Consider the following 15,327-nt stretch of genomic DNA (forward strand, 5'->3'; position numbering starts at 1 on the left):
GTAAATTTTCAGCTGGAAGATTAGGCAATAAAATCAGAAGAGAAGCAGCCATGGTATAACTTCAGCTGGAGACAGAGGGAAAAATAACAAGAAAAGCTGTCTACAAAACACACAAGAATTAACAGACAGCAGGATACTAACAAAATAGTAATTTTAAATTAAATATTAGGCTTGTGAGAGATTTTCTAATGATAACTACATCATTCTCACAACACAGCTGGAAGACAGATCAGGTCTGCTGTGTAGTAATACACTCCATCATTGCGGTGATGCCTGAGCCATGCTCTGAGGCTGCCTCAGCCATCCCTGCTCACCCTTTCCCTCTACTGCCCTGTCCACTGTGCCAGAGCTGTTCTTTATATTGTCATCTGGTGAATCAGCCCAGGGAACACATCTGGCAGGAAAAAAAAAGAAAAACAAATTTATTTTATTTATTTTTGGGGGCAGAGGGTGTAAGTATTCTCTAATTCAGTTTACCATAGTCCTGTACGAAGGGACTGTGGGGTACTAAGTTCTGTACAGGCACACTCTCTGTGCCAGGGGCTGTGCTAGCATAGAGAGCTGCCAGAGGCAAGGGGGTAATGACTACTTCGTCCACTGCTGCTATGAAATCACTCATGAAAACCACACTTCAGAACTCTTCGAGGGTATAAAAAGAGCTCATTTAAATAGTCAGTTAATAATAATAATGATAATAATAATAATGCTCTCTTCTTTCAAACTCCTCATAAACCCAGAGGTACATGCCATAGCTATTCAAAGGAAAGATCAGGCAAGACACTTAAAATTTCACAAAATGATGGTGCTTTCAACAGCTCATTCCTGTTCCACACCATTGTGTTGAGAAGTTTAATCCATCAATGTCACCATCATTGGATTTAGTTGAAATGACAGTGTAATTTAGTGAATTAACTTTATTTAATAGTTGCTCTGAGTCTCTCCTCTTGTGATAGAAATCTCAACTTAATATAAAATAACAAAGCTGAAAAGACTTAAACTGGATTATTCCTCCCTTTAGGGAGAAGAAAGAAGGTAGGAAAGAGACTAGAGAAGCAAATGCAAGACATTGTTTGGTCTCAACTCCCATAAAGACAGGAGTAGATGGGATGCTGAGAAACTTTTCTGTTCTTTGAACCTGTGTATCTCCTGAGTGCATAAACTTTTAAGTGCTCTTATAAAAACTCCATTTACTATTATTTCTGGTTTTTCAAGTTTTTTGAATGTATACTTTCACCAAACCAGGGGCAGGTGGAAGTCTGATTTTAAGAAGTGCAATATACTGGCCATAATAGGTTTTTTTCCAGTTTGCTTTGCGAGATTATTGGAATTAGGGTTGTAGACTTTCAAGGAACGAGCCACAGAGTCACAAACTGTACAAACAGCACACTCGTTAGTCTGCACTCAAATTCTGTTCCCCTTCAGTACTGGGGCTGTAAAAGTGAGCAATGGTAGAAGATCTCATTTGTCAACCTCCCTCCACCTGCAAGTCCTCACTCTGCACAGTCCTCCCTCCACCGCTTTTTTGCTGCTACAGAGAACAAGGTTCAAACATCGTGCTTTACAGCCATTGCCATCCCTGGCTTTATCTTTGGCTAACACCTGCCACAGCTCACTGACCCACTCTGCACACTCCCAATAATTAACTTATAAAAAAAGAGTCAATATATTAAACTCTAGTACTGGCAAGTTAAAAGTTACACAATGTAAACACAAACTAACAGCCACACGGTGGCAGCAATGTTACATCTATTAATACCTTTCTCAAGCTAGTGATCCCAAAGTGGTGAGAAAAACTGTTAAACCTAAAAGCTTGCATCTAAATTCTGATAGAGCTATTTCTTTTGGGCTCCTTACAAAGGACACAAGATTTCAACAAGCCAGTTTGGCCACCTCTGCTTATGCTGTTTGTGACAGTTGCCTTGGTTATCAATCCGCATGAGAAAGACATCCTACCTAGATGATGGATTAGGAAAAAAGCCATGTAAGTGCTACATACCCTTGACTTCTACCCGGCAGTATGCAGTATTAACAAGAGGAACACATTCACAGAGGTATTTAATATTTTTTTTTCCTCAGACATAAGGTAACATATTTAAATAGAACTGAATCCATCTTAAAAAAGCAGAGAAATGGATTAAAATATCACTCCAGTTTGCTATAGTTATTTCGCTAAGTGCTATGCAAAACACAACACAGGTAACAAGAAAACCTGGAGTAAGGTCATCTTGCATATAACCCACAGATCAGTACCTGTACAGACACTAGGGACATTGCAAGACCCAGTGGCCTTTCTGTAAAGATAATAATTTCTCAATTGTGTTCTAAGCAAGTGCAATACAGCAGAAGAAAGGCCACATTGTGCTGTTATTCCAAAGCTTTTTTTAATTTTATTTTTACCAAAGTTATCACTGCATAAAGGAACAAAACTAACAGATCATGGGAACACGGCACCAGTGCAAAGGGGAAAGTGCCAAGCGCTGGTAGAGGAGGGAGCCTGGGCAGGGGACTGGACTCCAACAAAGGGCAATTTCCCCAGTTTTAGTCGTTACCAGGGAGACAGAATTCTTTTGCAAGAGAACTCAAAAGGCTGGGAAAACTATGCACTTCATGCACTTTTCCCTTGAACTAAATACAAATGTGCACTGTTTGTAAGGATTATCACCTAGACAGCTCAAAAAATGAGGTGGAAGAGAAACAGTTTAATTTTATCTTGCCAACAAGCACAGCATAAAAATCTGCTAGCTTCCCTTACATAGGACAAACCACAAAAGCACATTCCAAAATTATTTTTCACTGGTGGTACTGAGGATTCAAAACATTTTTAAATCCTCAAAAAGATGGGAGTATTTCTAACTCATAATGAAATAACCATCTTTAACAGATATGTATAAATGCTTTTCAGCAGCAGTTGGAAAAATTATTTTTCTGGGATGGTTTTTGAGGAAGGTAAATGTAAAAGACTGTATAACAAAGCATCTACATATGAGTGTTAGAAAGCCATTCTTAAGCATCAAATATTAAGTTAAAAAGGAGCATATTTCCACTAAATAGATTATTTTCCATCTTGTAGGGGTGAGCTATTTCATACTGTCGTACCAAACAGACTGCTATCTTCAGCATATCTTTTATACAATCTGATATAAGGACATTTGAAAGGGGTCTGCTTAGTCTAGCTTCAAATTTGCTATCCAATTCAAAAAAGTTGCCAAAGGCACAAAAATAACCTACTGTTCTCTACATCCACCTGCAAAAATATCACAACAAATGAGCTTAAGCAACAGCAAAGGACACCTAAATCAGATAGCAGGAAAACAATAAAGAACCAAAACCAATTTCCAGGGAATGCCATGGGCTCTCAGTTCCTGGGCTTTTCTTGTAAGAGCAGATTAGACAAACATCAGTCAGGAATGGCATCGCGTAACTGATTCTGCACTTGTCATGAACATTTCTCAACCTCTAAGACCATGTCTCCCTTATTGAACAAGAGTACTTCATGCCTCAACGCAGCACATGGTGACCAGGTAGAAAATCTGGCAGGAAATGAGGCTTTGCACTTTCTCTACTGATCATGGCTAGAATATGACAAATTAGGTTGGTTGTTTTTTTTCTCCAGATCCATTTTAGCTGTTTTGATTCATGTGTTATGCCCTCTTACCTGTGCTGTAGTTTGGTACAAATTACAAAAGAAAATCAGCCTCAGCATTTCAAGCCTTCACTCTCCCTCATGCTGAATCATAATTCAGTTTAGGCAATCACTGCTCTTTCTCATGAAGTATATTCATGGGAATAAATGTAATTACTAGTTTCAAAAGGTCGAGACATGAAATACATCTCATCAGTGCAAAACACCAGATCACCACTTTTCTCAGCATACGCTGATGAAAGCAAAACTCTCTAAGCTGCTACAAATACTGCTGCACTTCCTGCATCATTTCCAAATTGACTATGAAGAAAAAGGTATTTCTTAAAAAAGAAAATGAAAAAAGCACCACCAAGAGACAAACATGAGAGATCTGCACGGTAGCACTACTGAAGCAACAGATGTGCACTACGAAAGATTGCACAGAACACAGAGGTGACAGTCAGGTCATTCACTGAACTCCAAGAACTGTGTTTGCTAAATTTAAATAAAGAGCAAGTCTGAAAGTAATTAAAATAAATTGAAGTACCCACTGTTGCATTACAAAATATGTTTAGCAATCATATTTAACTGTATTTTTAAAAAGTGAAACAATCCTAGTGCTACAGGAATTAATTTTCCAGAATCAACATAACTGATAAAGACTTTGAGATCAAAACACACATTTTGCTTTGTTTAAGAACACAATTAATAGAAGCTAGCAAAAGAGGATCATATGTAAAGGTGTTCAAGTGCGTAATTTCAATTAAAGCTCTGAAACTTTAGCCTGACTCAAAAAATATCAGTCCAAGTAATTTCCATCCCCATTCTTTCACACAGTTTTCAGGTCTTTACTTTCAGAAAACTACTTCTGACTCACCAGTTTTCTAGTTCTGCAGGCTTATTTTCTGTGATCTCCCTGCACATATACATGCACTCATATAATTGCTCTTATTTAATTTTACAAGAATTAATATTGAAACTATTACCTTCTGGTCTTTCTTCGGTTGTTAGATCCGCGACTGTCATTTGTGGCTAACCTCAAAAACAATCTTGCACAATACTTTACAATTAAGTGTCTGGTAGAACTCCTATGAAGCCAGGCTTCTGGCATTCTGCGTACAGGATTCAGGAACTCAAACGTTACTTATCTGGTTTGGGAACTGTACTGAACTCCAGGACGCTTGTTCCCAAGGTAAGGCAAAGTAGTTTAACACTGCAAGTACTTTTTTGGCTTCACACAAAATAAAGAACTAAACCTTGGTACAACAAGAGAACCAGCAAGTCACAGGAAGCTTTTATTAAAATCTCACTTCAAAGAGCAAGATCGTTTTTCTGTCAGCCTATTAGCAATGGCAATAAACAAAACCACATCTTTTAAAACACCACAGATGTTGTTTGAAAACAAAATAATTTCCTCATTACTATACATAAAAAGCCTAACGCAACCTGAAAACAATATTACTGTGCTCAAGTAAATGTATAGAAATATAGTAAAGACACTGAAGTAGAAGTGGATTTTTAACAATTCACATAAATAATTTAAATTAACTATCTCAGGTTTTTTTATTACTGAAGTTTGTCATGAAATACATTAAAACAAACATTCTATTCATGACTTTATAATATAAGGTTAATTTATTTTTCTTCAATAGTGTAGAGAGACTGGTTGAATGGTTTGGACTACTTCACACTACATGGTTCCATTAAGTTGTGATAAGCCTCAATTTTGAGAAGAGGGGAAAAAGAAAACCCTAGTCCCTATGTTAAGCAGATTCTGTAACTTAACATGAAGGAAAACTGTCCTACTTCTAATGTGCAGTAGTTATTTTACCTAGTTGTCACAGGGAAAATAAATTCAGATCAAGCAACCTAACTGACTGAAGAAATGCACCAGCTCTGACATATTCATAAATATAAAAATGCAAATATATTAATGGCAGGTTGCTGTTTCAATTTGTTATCTAAGTAACATACCCTATTCTTCCAAACTGGGTCTAAAGCTTACAAATTAACTAAGAAGAAAAACAATGTTGCAAAGCAACAACCAAAGGATGCATAAACTTTAAGTTAAAGCTGAGATTAACTTCTTATTTTCTACCCCAACTATTTAACTAAGTGTCTTAAATTGCACATTTTACCAACATAGGAAGTCCCAAATAGCTCATCAGCATTACCTACAGGATACTGCAGATGCACCACTGTACCTTCAAAACACAAACTTGAGAGGCTAGGATGACCAACAAGAAGCTCAGGTAAGAAATCTGGGAAACTGAAAATCATCTTCAATCTAATTATTTAGGTGATAATACAATGCAAAAATGATTCAGTATAATACACCGAATACCCAGACAGAACCACTGAGACAACCACCTCTTTGCAAGTACCACAGAAGAGAAGAATACATGCAAAGACAAAAGCACGAACGAGCATTCTTACTCAAAATGTTCACCCTCACACTCAAGTTCCCATGGCCACTCTGCATCTTTAGGAAACTTTATTCTTCACCGCAGTTCTTTATTTAAAAAAATCCACTACACAAGTTCAAATGCCACACTGGGAAAAATTTCTGAAGAGATATTTACATTTGCAAGGTCAAAAAAATGCTGCAATCTAAGAAAATAGTTCACTTAGTATTTAAATCTTCCTTGTGCTTGTATAGCTAGAGGAATAAAATTAAAAATCCAATTTAAAAGACTTTGGCTACTGACTTCTCTGGTTTTGAAATGAACATTCTGTTCTTTTAATTGCAGTTTGCTTTAAGCTTGATACTAATTATGACGTCTTTCAATAAAATTCACTTTCCACAAGAACTGACCAAGTATGAAGAGGGTTTACCCAAGCCAAAGGTTCCACCTGTCATTTACTGAAAACAGCCTTAAGACTGTTACAGAAAGACAATTATACAGCTTCCATCAAAGCCAAAGCTAACATGTATTCTTAGAAAATGAAGGGAAGTAAATAAAAAGCTGTGAAATACTAACTCAGATATTTGCCTAAGTAACTTTCTATCTGTATCATGTTATCCAAGTGAAGCCAGCAGCCCATTTCCCCTAAAATTTTAGTTAAATACAAAAATTAGGTATTTTTAAATGTAAATCCCTAATTATCATAAATGCATGAAATGCATCTGAAAGTTTACTGTCTCTCTTCAGTTTTAGAACACTGAATAAAATTGTAACATTTTCCTCCTGCAAGAAAACGGTCAGCTAAAGAAAGTCATATAAATGCTAAGAATAATAGAAGAGTCTTTTTTTGGACCAATACCTAGTACGGTAAATCATTACTGCAAATCAAAATCATTTCTGAGGCTATTTTTTTTTAAGTGGCTAAAAAACCATGAGAACAGGACTTAATGTAGCACTCAGTGAGACGGGCAGAGTCAAAATAACTTCCCTTAAGGACAGTGTAAACAACTGTACAGCAAAATGACAGAAGGTACTATCTCTGCTATTACAAAATGTTCAAAAACTATCCTTGTGAAAAAAGAATACTGTAATTAATGTGAAAAGGAAGTACGTAACTGATTTTATTTTTCAGGGTAACATTTAAAAATGTACTACTGCTCCGCACTGATTTAAGAACTTAACTCACAAATACCGTGGTACGTAAAACAATTTTTTTCTTAATATTTTGATGTTAAATTACACAGAAAATTCTACTATATTGTGTTATTCCTATTTTCCTACACTTCAGGAAACTCCTACCTAACTCATGTTTTCTTGTGAAAAGCCTGTCATAAAATAAACAGCTGGTAGGACCACAGAGAGTAGAAATAGAAATCTGGGACTGATGAAAACTGAAGATGGCTTCTGTCTTTCATAATAAGAAAAGAGACACCTTTTTATAGGAAGAACTCTAAAAAATTGATTACATTCAGCAATTACTGCCTTGTTCTAGACTGACTGGTCTTGCTTCACAGTCATTGTTTCAATTGCCTTCTCTTTGAATGAGTCCAGCTTTTATCTCTTCATTTCAATCAGTGTTTTAGGACAACAGTCATAAGACAGATAGGCCATGTCCTCCCAGTTTCACCATTCCCTCCCTTCCTAGATAAGAAATGCCACCTATTATATTGAAAAAAATCAGCAATTTAAGACCTGTGTTTTGTCTGAATGCTGGCAAGATTTTAGCTTTTCAAGAAAACCCTAACATTCAGTAGCAGGGGCCTCTTCATGTACCTGATATAAACCAAAATGATGTGTCAGAAGAAATAGTCATTTAATGAGTCAAAAGGTGACTCCAACATCCCACAAAGAAAAAACCTAAAAATCCTTAGCTTAAACTTTTCATAACGGCACTATGATTCTTTCATAAGTATAGAACCATAGAATCATTTTTGTTGGAAGAGACTATCAAGATCATTGAGTCCAATCATTAACCTATTTCAGAGCAATGAGAAGGGTCTCCGTTTCCCTCAGCACCAGGACAGGATCCCACCTGGGGAGCATGTGCTGGCGAGCAGGACACAGCCCCGTGCCCTGGATGCCTGGGCAGATGATGTTTTCCAAATGCAACTTTCCCAGGGCTTTCCTGTGACACTTGGAGGGCAGTGGGCATGCTGACACTGCTGTCACACAGCTTTGCATAAGCTCAAAGAGTAGCAAAACCTCTCATTACTGGTCTAGCTCTCCACCAGCTCCCCTGAATCAGCCTTCTGGGGGAGATGGAGGAAACTTTGGAGAATAGTTTGGGTGTGAAGGGGCCTTTAAAAATCATCTAGTCCAACCTCCCTGCAATGAGCAGGGACATCTTCAACTAGATCAGGTTGCTCAGAGCCCCATCCAGCCTGGCCCTGAATGTCTCCAGGGATGGGGCATCTACCACCACTCTGGGCAACCCAGGCCAGCGTTTCACCACCCTCATTGTAAAAAATGTCTTTCTTGTATCTAGTCTGAATCTCTCTTCTTTTAGTTTAAAACTATTACCCCTCATCCTGCTGCAACTCGTCCTCCTAAAAAGTCTTCAGTGTGGATTAACTTGGATGAGAGTCTGTACCCATCCTGAGATTTTGGATTCCAGTCAGGGATGTTCAGACATGACTAGGTCAGATCCTGATGGATTTGCATCTGGAAGTTATAGGAAGATCTGAACTGACCTCAAGAGTGGGTAAAAAGGGCCAACAGAGACAATCAGATCTTCAAAGCATCATATTGTAAGATCACAAATAATGTGTGACTTCTGTCAGCAGGTACTTCACATATACTTACAAAATACCCTTTCAAAAGAAAACTTTTGCCTAGGTGTGCACTCTGAGGTCACACAGACCCTTGTAAGTACAGGTTACTTCCTAACCCCATTTTCCTCCTTACAACAGGGGGATGTTCCATTTCTTAAAGGAATTAGCAAAAATAAACTATTGTGCGAGTAAAAACTATATTGTAGAAGTACTGATGTGCAATCTGCACTATCTCCTTTAATGGAATTTAAGGCCAGCTAGACACGACAACATTTGGGATTGGTTTTGGTATGTTCCATTCTGCTTCAGAACAAGGAATCAAATCAGCTTTCCTTTTCTCAAGAATACAAAACAGATGACCACTTCTCTGTCTTACTGCTGCATGTACTCATATTTGAAGTAACAAATTTTGTAAGACTTGACTTCTGCTCACTTATGCAAACTGTGACTTTGCCAAATCCTTCATTTTATATCAACCCATATTGTATTTTATGAAGTTATTCTACATTCAACTTTTAAAATATGTACAGATTACACTCTAACCTTCAGGCTCTCAGAGGATGTAATCCACTTCCTACTTAAGTCTACAACATGAACCTACTGATTTTGAAAGAGCACCCAGAGCTATCCAAAGTCATAATTTCTACTAGAAACTTATCACTGGAAATCATTATTTCTAATCTCCAGTGAACTGTATATAATTTTCAGAAGAATGCTCATAAAGCAAGGAGATTCATTCTTCTACATTGACAAAGGCTAAAGCTGTAAAACCAGATGCCCTAGACATAAAAATGATAAAGATTACTTGAATCTGTCATAGGCTATTATCCTCTTTCCATGAATAAAAATACTGAAAAGAGCAAAATACAAATCTTTTCTTCCACAAGAGGTTGGAGAACCAAGGGAAAAAGTGGTCTGTGTTAGGCTTATTAAACAGCACTGATGTATTTCACAGCTTTAAATATGGCAGAGCAGTTATAGGCCAACTTTCTGTTCCTACATATAGCCCCTGAACAAGACAGCAATTTCCACTGAATATGAAGCATTAACAAGTAGCTTGTGAAACTAATGAGACACTGAGTATTCCGTATCTGTTACAAAACAATGTAACTTACATTATCAACTGACATTCGGTAAAGCACATCCATACTCAGCATGCTGTACAACTGTAACTGACTTTCTTCCCTAAAGGCTCAATTTTTATGACAACAAGCGCTAACACATGTTCTTACCTTTTTGTATCCTCTAGTAATAAACTAAGAGTTCAGGATTTTTATTTCAATTAAGCTACAAAGATGGATACTGTTAAAAACAAAGCAGTAATAAAAAACCTAGAAGTTTTTATCCTTTTTGTATCCTCTAGTAATAAACTAAGAGTTCAGGATTTTTATTCCAATTAAGCTACAAACACAGATAGTGTTAAAAACAAAGTAGTATTAAAAAACCTAAAAGTCATTACTCAAAACTAAGAGTAGCAGAATCAGATCTAAAAGAAAATTCCATCAGTGCTGTCATGTCTTCAAGAAATAAACAAGGTGGTATACATACTTTTCTGCCTGGAGTTTTGTGGTTTTTACTATCAAGTCCTGAGTTTGTTCCTTTGCTGCCTAGAATACAAGGAGAATTGTTAGGCACATGAAAAACACAAACACATCAAATGTATTACACAATCTTTAAAATATGTAATACTTTTGAAGCTGTCTGACTACAAGCAGTTTAAAGAGTGTACTCTTTGTAACAAAAGACCTTCTTGAAATAAGGATTCACTAACCCTCGTTGTTTTCAGGCATGAAAAAATATCCTTATCGACATATATTTTCACCTTTACATGCGTTTATATTCACACACAACTTATATTTAATACAAAAGCATTTTTGCAAATATTAGAAATAGTTCTGATCATTTTGTTTGTCCACCAACTGTAAACTGTTTACTGGTATAAAATGATAAATGAAACAAGTTCCTTTGGATGCTGAACTGCCCAGTACAAGTGTTCATTGAACCATTTCAGACAACACAAACACAGCTGAGCTGGCCTTGGCAAGTTCAGCTCTACAGTCCAAGCAGCTCAGAGGGTTGTTAAGGACCAAGCTCAATGCACTTAAGAAGTTCATCACAGCCCTAAATGTTCAGTGATGACAACACAAAGGAACCCATGCAGAAACAACTCTGCTACAGAGAGCAGCTGCGTGACTTAAGGGATTGCTGCAACTGAAATTAAAGGGTTCTGAAACTTTCACTCAGCAAGAAGATATAAGACATCCGTAACTGTTGGTTTCCCATTTCCCACTGGACACCACCAGTGCAGAAAAAGAAGATTTAGCAACAAGAACAAAAAATCCCGAAATCAAAATGCATTCAGTATGGAATAATATTGCAAGTGAAGAGGTGGAAACAACTATAAAGATATTCTGCATGAATAATACCAAGATTCTAATAGGTCTTAACTGTGGTGTTTGCCAAACTGAAGATGCCAGTCTTGAAATCTGTGAGAGGTTTAATGCAAGTACATGCACACACTGACTCACGTCAGCCTTTCCACCTGCCACACTACACTGGTCACAATGGAAAAGCAGCCAAGGGACAGGAACAAGTCCAGAGGTGAAAGAAGGACTGCAACTGCTCAGGTACTACAGTCAACAGAGAGAGTCAGAGCTGTTCCACAAATATAGACAGCTGGCACCACTGAGGTGCCAAATGCTGAATTTTATAAAGGTAACTATTATAGACTAGCATGCAAATTTAATAAAAACTCTACAGAATTTACTGAACATCTTGTAATTCCAAAATAATGTAAAATATCTTTATGCTCTTTGTATCTTATATAAATAATACTATTTAGATTTTGTTATGTATTTGCATTTTAAGCTTCTTTTTTATAATATTGATTTTCAATGTTTCAGTCTGACAAAAAAAGACTATTACAACAAAAGACTAGACCTGAAGAATTCAGTATGGAAATCTACTATTTTTTTCCCCTCCCTTTCTTCAGAATTGCAGATTTTAATAAACCAAAAAGACAGAAGAAGAAATTTTCTTCCTTTCCAGTACTTTCTGGACAGAGGTATTAATTTCCAAGAAGAATGCTGACAGCAGGACAGCAGAAAGGAACGAAAAGCAGTTTTTCTGGATCTAGGTAGATACATCAAGAAGCCAGTTTTTATTTACATGCATATAAATACATGTCAGATACTGTTATTATTGTATGTATGTCACGTAAGAGTTCACATCTAAGCAAAACATGGTAACTGGCAGAAAAGAATCAGACATGTCAGAAAAATCACAAAGTTTATCAACTGATGTTTCCTGCAGATCAAAAATAGAAACATTTTTCTCTTCCTCCCCACCTCAATATACTAATTAAAACTTTCATTATCCTTCAAGCTCACTTTATTCCATTCCAGCACTTGCCTTCCATTCCAGTAATTTCATTTATCAAGTCACTGTCCTGAAATCAGACCTGACAGTATCTGATTATTTGGATTGGAAAATATTTTAAACTTACCAAAAAAAAAAAAAAAAAAAGAAAAAGTAAAAATGCTTTTTGGCTTATCAATATATAGATATATAGTCCCTTTCATATCTTGTGTTTGTTCCACTCTCTTAATGTACTGTTCTCTTAGCACACTTTTCTGCCTTATATGCTACAGATCCTCCTCTTGATATCTGTTTGCTCTACTTAGTTCATTTTTGTCTTTGTATTCAGCTTGAGCACATTCTTGCACATTTCCATGTCCTTTTACAGATAAAATACCACAGTATTTGAAAACTGAGTGCTCGTTCATGGGCTTATTAACTTACTTTACATTCGTACAGACAAAGAAAACATGAGTTGAACTGATACAAGTTATGAGTCCTACAGTACTCCAGAGGAAACGTCCTGTGGTAGTCAGAACAAAACCACCTCCTGATTTTAATAGTAAAAGAAATCACTGTAGGGTGGCTCTACTCTGAACCAAAGTAAAAAAAAAAAAAAAGACAGATGATAGTTACACTTCATAATCTCAAGACAGGAAGAACAAAAAATCTGCATGGACGCTTGACTCATTTCCACATCTAAGAGTTTAATCAAACAGTTCCTGAACTGACTAGGGAATACATCCACATTATCAGTGTTCAAAGAGATCTGAGACCTCTGAGGTACATTCCATTGCCTTCCAAAACTGAAAATTAAGTACTGCAGTGGGCTGCACTGTACTCTCACACTTTTTGGAACACGTTCATCAAACTACAAGCATTCTGATGGGAATTACATACAACGACAATGAAACCTCTTCAGCTAAGCAGGGGGACATCTAACGTCCCCATACAAACCTTAGGAGGGTAAAAAGCAACTGTTTTCAACGGACTTTTTTAGTGAGAGATTCTCATTCACATACTATAACTTATATGTTATCTTCAGAACAGATTTAGCCTGGCAAGACATCTACACTTCAGCATCCATAAACCTTTTAAACTCATCAGTGTACTGAATACTGAACTCCTCCACTAAAACCAAGCCAGATGTCATAACACATTATAAAACACAACATTTTTTTTATATAAATGCAATTAACCCTTTAATTTCACACACATCTAATCCAATAAAATATTTTCTCTCCACTCACATACAAACAGAAATCACATTGCTATTCTCAAAATAAGTATATTACTGCATTCTAAACTGCAACTTGGAAGAAATTAAAATTAGTTCCCCAATGCATTTTCTAAATAAATAAATATATTAATACCTTAAAGTAAAATAATACACATACTATGGAAACATCTTGGTCCCTCTGTTAATCCTCCAAAGTATTTATTTATCCTTTTAAAAGAAAGTAGTTGCACCCCAAAAGGAAAAATATAAAAAGCATATTTATTTATATATTACCTTCAAACGACTGGACATATCTTCACAGCAGCTGCTCATCGCTTGCACATCTTCGTTTATACTCTCAAGCTCCTAAATAAGTTCAAATAACAGTAATTGCGTTTTAAATCAGAAACACTATGCCTAGGCCCAGCTTCATCCCACCAAAATGAGATGCCCAAGTTAGAAGGAACACAGTTGCTCCAGGCTACCTGTTTATCAATGGAGAGAATGCACCTCTAAAGGTCAACATTCACCTGGGATTTTTTTGTTTGAAACATCACCTCTCTCTGCGCAGGATTTTCACCAAATGAAACAAACAATGAAACAACTTCACTGTAAAAGTACATTTGTCCTGGAAAGTCAAAATCTCTCTTAATCCTTTTTTCTTCATTTAAACTTCAAATTATATAGCAGTACTCTTGCAAGATAGCTAGTTGCGCTGTAAAAATACTACCTCTTTAACTTGCTTGAATATGTGGACAAATTCCTCATTTATGGCTAAGCTTCGTCGTTCTATGTCTCCACGCAAATTTCTTCGGGTGCGCAAACTGTTTTCGACAAAAAAGGTCGAGAGAGCCTTGAGTGCTTCCAGCATCTCCTAGAAAATAAAAAAGACCTTGACTTTCCACACAGTTGCAAAGACGCAGGTCACACAGTCTGTAACCATCCCAAGTTCATAGTCTTATAAAACAACCTAGCAGATGGCTTTAGAGAAAAAACTACCTAAATACACTCCAAATCAGTTGGCAAATAAATAATTACTGAGTCTTTCTTCTTCTCATATAACACACAACTTTGTGTACTATTTTAGAATAGCTTTAATCAGTAGGATTACATTTGGTTAAAGCATGACACATCCACAGCTATAAAACATTTAAATCGGGAAAAGTTTGAGAAGCGCCCTCCGAGCTGAGCAATACAAACCTCCCTGCGATGTGAAGGGATAGCACAGGTGCGCGGCATGTCCCCGCCGAGGCAAACCCGAGTTTTATCGCTAATAAACGCCGCAACGGTCAGCTTGCGGCTCCGCAGCGGAACTGAGGCTGCGCCTGGGCTCGCTGCCCGGCCCCGGAGCCTATCGGGGCTCGCAGCCCCTGACGGCTCATCCGGCCCCGCCGCCGCAGGCAGCTCCCCGCCAGGCAGGCCCCGGCACCGAGCCCCGGCCCGCCACCGCCTCCCCCCTCGGCCGCCGCCCGCCCCACCTTGTCGTTGTCCAGGCGAGTCTCCAGGATCTTGTTGAGCTTGCGGGACAGCGGGTTGCTGCCGGGGGCAGCCGGGAGCCCCGGAGCCGGGGCAGCGGCCGGCGGCGCGGCGGTATCGGCCATGACTGCGGCCCTGCCCGGCCTCCCGCTCCCGGAGTGGCGGTGGCGGACCGGCCCCAGCGGAAACGTCATCCTGAGGCTTTGGTTCCGGCCTGGCCCGCGGTGCAGACCTGGTTGGTTACTGCTGGGGGTGGCACTCAGGGGGGTGTTTGAAAAGAAAGATTTGGGGTTGATGGTGAGAAACACGCATAGCTGGGTATCCTCGAGCCGGATAGCTGTGTTTAATTCGCGAAATAAATGCTTTGGTTCTGAGCATAACGAAAAAGGAAAAATAAATGGATTCTTCATTGCATAAACTAAATGGCAAAGATGTATCCACTCATAATTTTGCATTAGTAGGTTCCGGCACAGCGGT

The 15,327-nt window shown here is 37.9% G+C and overlaps 1 protein-coding gene across 2 annotated transcripts in view; it reads right to left on the bottom strand.

Moving 5' to 3' along the window:
• The window catches only part of COG6 (component of oligomeric golgi complex 6), a 53,923-nt gene extending 38,847 nt beyond the window's left edge, over positions 1-15,076 (bottom strand). For both annotated transcript variants that reach the window (XM_080351125.1, XM_080351124.1), the window contains exons 1-4: positions 14,853-15,076; positions 14,105-14,248; positions 13,669-13,740; positions 10,347-10,405 (exon numbers count right to left, since the gene is read on the bottom strand). In XM_080351125.1, the coding sequence (XP_080207251.1) occupies positions 10,347-10,405; positions 13,669-13,740; positions 14,105-14,248; positions 14,853-15,044 (467 nt within the window). In that variant the 5' untranslated portion in view covers positions 15,045-15,076. The remainder of the gene's footprint in view (positions 1-10,346; positions 10,406-13,668; positions 13,741-14,104; positions 14,249-14,852) is intronic.
• Positions 15,077-15,327: the final 251 nt, after the last annotated feature.

Source organism: Nesoenas mayeri, assembly GCF_963082525.1.
Source record: "Nesoenas mayeri genome assembly, chromosome: 1".
Taxonomy (NCBI): Eukaryota; Metazoa; Chordata; class Aves; order Columbiformes; family Columbidae; genus Nesoenas; species Nesoenas mayeri.